Source organism: Scardinius erythrophthalmus, assembly GCF_964197995.2.
Source record: "Scardinius erythrophthalmus genome assembly, chromosome: 20".
Lineage (NCBI taxonomy): Eukaryota > Metazoa > Chordata > Actinopteri > Cypriniformes > Leuciscidae > Scardinius > Scardinius erythrophthalmus.
Genome location: NC_138240.1, coordinates 3180844 through 3186843, shown reverse-complemented (window position 1 = coordinate 3186843; position 6000 = coordinate 3180844). Strand labels below are relative to the sequence as shown.

At 36.5% G+C, this 6000-nt stretch overlaps 1 protein-coding gene across 1 annotated transcript in view; it reads left to right on the top strand.

The window, feature by feature from the left end:
• cux2b (cut-like homeobox 2b) overlaps window positions 1–6000 on the top strand; it is a gene marked incomplete at its 5' end in the record, with an annotated part of 152519 nt that overhangs the window by 125389 nt on the left and 21130 nt on the right. Inside the window, 3 exons of the mRNA XM_081348362.1 lie at window positions 3301–3349; window positions 5369–5473; window positions 5714–5911. Of these exons, the coding sequence (XP_081204488.1) occupies window positions 3301–3349; window positions 5369–5473; window positions 5714–5911 (352 nt within the window). The remainder of the gene's footprint in view (window positions 1–3300; window positions 3350–5368; window positions 5474–5713; window positions 5912–6000) is intronic.

Sequence of the window (6000 nt, the reverse complement as noted above, 5' to 3'; positions counted from 1 at the left end):
TAAGACGCTTAATCACTGTGGCGACTGAAAATGTGTCCATGTTATGCTGATGTTTGTTGTGTTTCCTTTCTTTGTGATTTCATCTCAAGCTACATGTTTGATTTGTCTGAAGCGGAGCGTCTATTTTCGCCTCTGTTGCTTCTGTGAAACACAAAACCTCCATTACCATTTCCAGTCTCATCCAAAATTGAACTTCTCTGACCTTAGTTAATAAAGGTTTAAAGTTAGTCAAATACACAACCTAAACCAGCTGACATGGGTTCAAAATCTCTCCAGAGTTCGGGTGCATTGCATTATGGGATACCGCATCTGTTATGCACTTCACAAAATACTTTGCACATACACTACCGGTCAAAAGTTTTAGATCGGTAAGATTTTTCTAGCTCTGCATTTATTTGATTGAAAAATACAAACAAAAAGTCATATTTTGAAATATTATTACAATTTAAAATAGCTGTTTTCTATGTGAATATATTTAAGTGTAATTTATTCCTGTGATTTTCAGCATCAGTCTTCAGTGTCACATGATCCTTCAGAAATCATTCTAATATGATGATTTGATGCTCAAGAAACATGTATGATTATTATCAGTGTTGAAAACATTTTTATTTCATGATACTTTGATGAATAGAAAGTTCAAAAGAACAGCATTTATCTGAAATCTAAAGCTTTTGTAACATTAAACACTACCATTCAAAAGTTTGGGGTCAGTAAGAATTTTAATTTTATTTTTGGGGGAAATAGTTTTTTATTTTTTTTCATCAATGATGAGTTAAACTGATCAAAGGTTACAGTAAAGACATTTATAATGTTAGAAAATATTCTATTTTAAATAAATGCTGTTCTTTTGAACTTTCTATTCATCAAAGAATTTTGAAAAATAAATTGTACACAACTGTTTTCAACATTGATAATAATAATGAATGTTTCTTGAGCATCAAATCATCATATTAGAATGATTTCTGAAGGATCATGTGACACTGAAGACTGGAGTAATGATGCTGAAAATTCAGCTTTGATCACAGGAATAAATTAGATTTTAAAATATAGTCATTTTAAATTGTCATAATATTTCGCAATATTACTGTTTTTTATTTATTTATTTTGTATTAAATAAATGCAGCCTTTGTAAACAGGAGACTTCTTTTAAATACATAAATCTTATCTGATCGAAAACTTTTGATCAGTAGTGTATATGTAAAATACAATTATAACTTAAATAATATTACATTATATACAACTTAATGCTCATGCAGACCTCTTATACCCCGTCCTTTAACATATTTGCTCGTCTCAGAACATCATATTAAACCTGAAATAAATCTGGTCCGGTTCTGATGTGGTAGACCTGAGATGGCTCACCTCCTGGGCTTTGTTTAGTTCAGATCCAAGGGATATATTTTAATTTCTGTTCAGCTGATAAATTTCCATCTGATTCTCTTTCCGCAGCAAACAACGGCCGCTGATGATACGATTGCATTAGCGATCTCGACTTAGAAAGACTGAGAGACTCAAAGGCTCGCGAGCGCACTGAACGGCCCTCTCTTCAGACTAAATTTGTCTGATTGTGCTCTTAAAGCGAATCTCGTCTAATTGAGAAGGTATCTTTGTTTAGCGTAACCTCAGAGACTCACATGTTTAATCAATCTTTCACTTCTCTTTATTCCGCTGCCTCTCCACCTTTTGAAAATCAACTCCCTGATGGCTGAGAGGAAACCGTTGAACTTCAAACAAACCTTATGAATAATCTCCCCGAGACGCTATTCAAATGAGAGCTCTCTGATTGTGCCGAGCGCACGCGTGTGTGGGCATGTTGGGATACGATGATGCCGAACACGGCGCTAGATAAGATATGACTCACTCGACTCTAATGACAGCAAACCTGGCATTTTAGTGACTTCATTGTCTCCCTTAAGAACTTTTGAACTTGTTCGTTTATTTATTTCTTCTATTTGTGGTGTACGGGTTTCTCTGGAGTGCAGCGCAAGGACCCTTTTTAGGCAGATTCATGCGGACCCCAGTGTAAATACTGGAGTTTGGTGTTGTTTCTGCTATGTGATTTACATGCCAATGCTTTTAGCAATGTAGAATATCAGTGTTTTCCGATATCCAGTGATGGTGAAAGAAACTGTGACGTTACATCTTTCTCTCGCATTGCCTTCGCTTGCATTGCAACCAGTTTTGTGTATTTAATCTTATAAAGCAATTCTTTTAATGAATCACTCAAATAAACGTTGCCAGTTTGAATCAGTCTGATGAATCTTTATCCTAATGAACTGGATTAATATGTGAAGTTCTTACTTCCAGCAGCAATGTCCTACTAAAAATGCAAGACGTTTGTGAGTTTAAGTAGCCTACATGATATGACAACATATAGTTAAAAGTTTTTTTGTTTGTTTTTTACAAATTTATAAATTTGTTTTTATTTAAAAATATGAAAAATGGAACATTATATAATATCTGATTATAATATATAAAGTGTAAAAATGAATAACTTTTACTTTGAACTTTATTAAAAAAAATAAAGATTTATTAAAATATTTAAAAAAGTAAAATATTTTTAAATTAATATTGTATTTAGTAAAATATCATGTACATATATGTAAAATCAAATTATATCATGTGCATATATGTACATAATATTTCACTAAATACAATATTTATTTAAAAATATTTTACTTTATATATTTTAATAAATCTTTATTTATTTTTGATTAAGTTAAAAGTAAAAGTTATTCATTTTTACACTTTAAAAACAGTTTATTATTAAACACAATACATTTATTTTGGTCACGCTTTAGCTTAGGGTCCATTTCTCACTATTAATGACAACTTTTGCCCCAATCAACTCCTAATTACTGCTTATTAATTAATAGTTTGTAAGGTAGTTGTTAAGTTTAGGTATTGGGTATGATTAAGAATATAAAATATGGCCATGCAGAATAAGGCATTAATAAGTACTAATAAACGGCCAATATCCTAGTAATATGCATGCTAATAAGCAACTGAGAATTGGACCCTGAACTAAAGTGTTACCTTTATTTTTTATATTTATAAACGCCATAATTATCAGTATTAGGGTTTTAATTAATTCATAGCATCAGGGGTCTGTTGACCCCATCTAATCGCTGTTCATTTATTTTATGTGTAACACAAACATTTCACACAACTTCCTCTGGTTGGTGGCCGGTACTAAGTGAACCCGTCGCTCTGCACTTTTTATCACTTTAGTGGCATGAATCTGTGTGCAGTTGCGTGTGATGGTGGTCGGATGTTTAACGTGTGGTTTGTGTCTTCCAGAGTGGAGGAGATGGGAGCTCTAATGGTGAACCTGGAGAAGGCCAACCAGGTGAGTGTGTGCCCTCCTCTCAGCCTCTGATTGAGACGCTGTCGTCGTGAAGATAATCACCTTCCTAATCAAGCTTTGAGTTTAATTAGACCCTCTTCCTCCCCCACCACCCTCCTCGTCCTCGCTCTCGCAGACCCGTGATTACCCGCCACTCTTTCCCATGATGCCGTGCGAGCGGCGGAGGACAGGAGAGAGATGTGGCGAACGAGGAGGGCTGTTAGTTACTTCATTGCGCTGATTGCTTCCTTTTTTTCCACTGTGATTTGCTTTTTCTCCCTTTGCCAGCAGCTCTTAGATAAATGATTCGAAAATGAGTCATTAATTAGCAGGCCGAGTGTGACAGAGCAGGTAAACAGTTTGAGAAGAAAGTGCCTGCAAGTAAACACGCACCTCAGCAGAACGGAGCAGACGCGCGCTCGCTCTCGCTGTTTTACCTGTGGATGTTTCTCGCCACCTGGAAATCTCGTCTGATTGGGCTTTCGAGGGCGTTCTTGTTCCGTTCGGCCTGATTGTTCATTTGATTATGGATCTCTGGGAATGTTTGGCCTTGATTTGTATTGATGCTCAAATTGCCCTGTATTTGACTAAAAAACAGTCTGCGTTAACGTCGACTGAGAAAAAGAAAATCATTGCATGCAAAATATCAAAGTGAGCATCATTTATTTTCAAGAAAGACACTTTGTCAGAAAACAGTTTGAAATGATAAAACAATGCAAATCAAGACAAAAAGTATTGACACTAGAGTTCTACTTATAAACGTGTGAATGCCATTGTGTTAGAAATAAAATATCAAAGCAAGTGTCATCCGTGCTCAAATGCTGGAGGAGCTTTTCTGGGAACTACGTCCTCCTGGGAAGCTCCTGTGTACGAGTTGGGAAGTCATAATTATGATTCTCGTTCAAGAGATTTTGGTCTTAAAGTGTTTGGGAAATTCATATTTCTCTCTCTCTCTGTTTTCATCTTATTGAAAAAGACAGGAAGCATTTTTTAGCATTGATGCAACAGAAAAAAAAAAGATGTACATTAGATGTGCAATTGACGCTTTATCTGTGGCTTTTAGCATTTTTGTGCTGCCATAATGTAAGATGGAAAAGTAGGGTAGTATATTATCACAATTATTAAACCACACTGACCCTGTAAAGCCTGACAAAAATGATCCAACAGTTATTAGACAAAATATTTACAAAATGAGAATCATATTTGAGACATCAGGCTTTTATGGCTCATATGATATAGTGAGGATATGGAGCTCAGACTCACAGAGGAGAAAACATTGCAATTTTAATCAGAGGCAAAAATATGCAATTTGATGCAGATGCTGATATTTTTATGGCCAAAACACATGAAATTCTGATGCTTGTAATGTAAATCAATGAGATCTTTATAAGCAGATACTTGCTTATAATGCATATTAATATCAGCTGTCAACTCCCAATAATATGTCTTAGATATTTACTAAGATCAAATGTTTTATGATCAAAGCTCTGTAGTCTTAAAACATGTAATGCAATGCAATAAAATGATGATTGATAGATGAACAAATAAACCTTCCTCAAAAGCCTGATGATCATATTTGATACTCATGTATTTTTCTGGATAATAATTCTGGATAATCAAGTAAACCTCAGTTGCTTCAGTCCAGTAAGTGTTCATCTAGCAATATTACTAACAATATAAAAGTTATTCTTATGTTTACTTCATACAAATCACTGCAGATTTCACATCATATAGACACGTGAACCACAAGATGGAGGACGTTTTTACAGTTACACTAAAACGCCTTTTACTTGCTAAAAGACGACAGAAGGCATGTAGTTGATTGTGTGCAACCATTTTATCCTCATTATGAGGATAATTTAAAAGCCTTCGAAATTTGAGTATCACAGTTTCAGTTTCATTTTTCTGACTATTATTTGAGTGCGATGCAAGTGTCTAAAAACTTTCTTGGGGTTACGGTACACACACAAGCTGGATGTTCAGCTCCTCTAAAGTTGTCCAAACTTGTGTGTTTGATGTCAGAGAGCAGATTTGGCCCAGAGGGAGGTGGAGAGGCTGAGGGAGCAGCTCGCCGGCACTCAGAGCACTTCTAAAGGGACCGGCCCGTCAGAAGACCGACCCAAGGAGGTAAAGACCGAGTCTCGCTTTGAGATGAAAGCCGGACGACTCGCCTCGCCATAAATTGCCACCTTAACATGTCCAATCTGAAGTGGGAGGAAATGATCACTTGCTCCCACACCACTGGAACCTCATTAGTGGCTCTTTGAGGCGACGTGATTATAGGAAGCCAGAGAGCAGGATGGTATTTTGAAGTTGAAAAGAGAGTTTCATGTCCCCCTGATCTCCTCCTTTCATTGGTGGTCTCAGGAGAGGGAGCGCGAGGAGCGAGACGAGGGCGCGCTGTCACGGCTGGAGGTGGTGCTGTTCTCCAAGGACAGAGAGATCCTCAGACTGCTCGAGAACGTCCAGAGACTCCAGTTCACCTTACAGGAAGTCCAGGACTCGTCGGCCAATCAGATTGCAGAGCTGGAGCGGCAGCTGGCCTATAAGTCAGAAGCTATAGAGGTGAGAGCAGATCAAACTTCATTCATGTAGCTATAATATGAGGTCAGTCTATTATAGTTTAAAAGTATACTTTTACCACCAGCTTAATT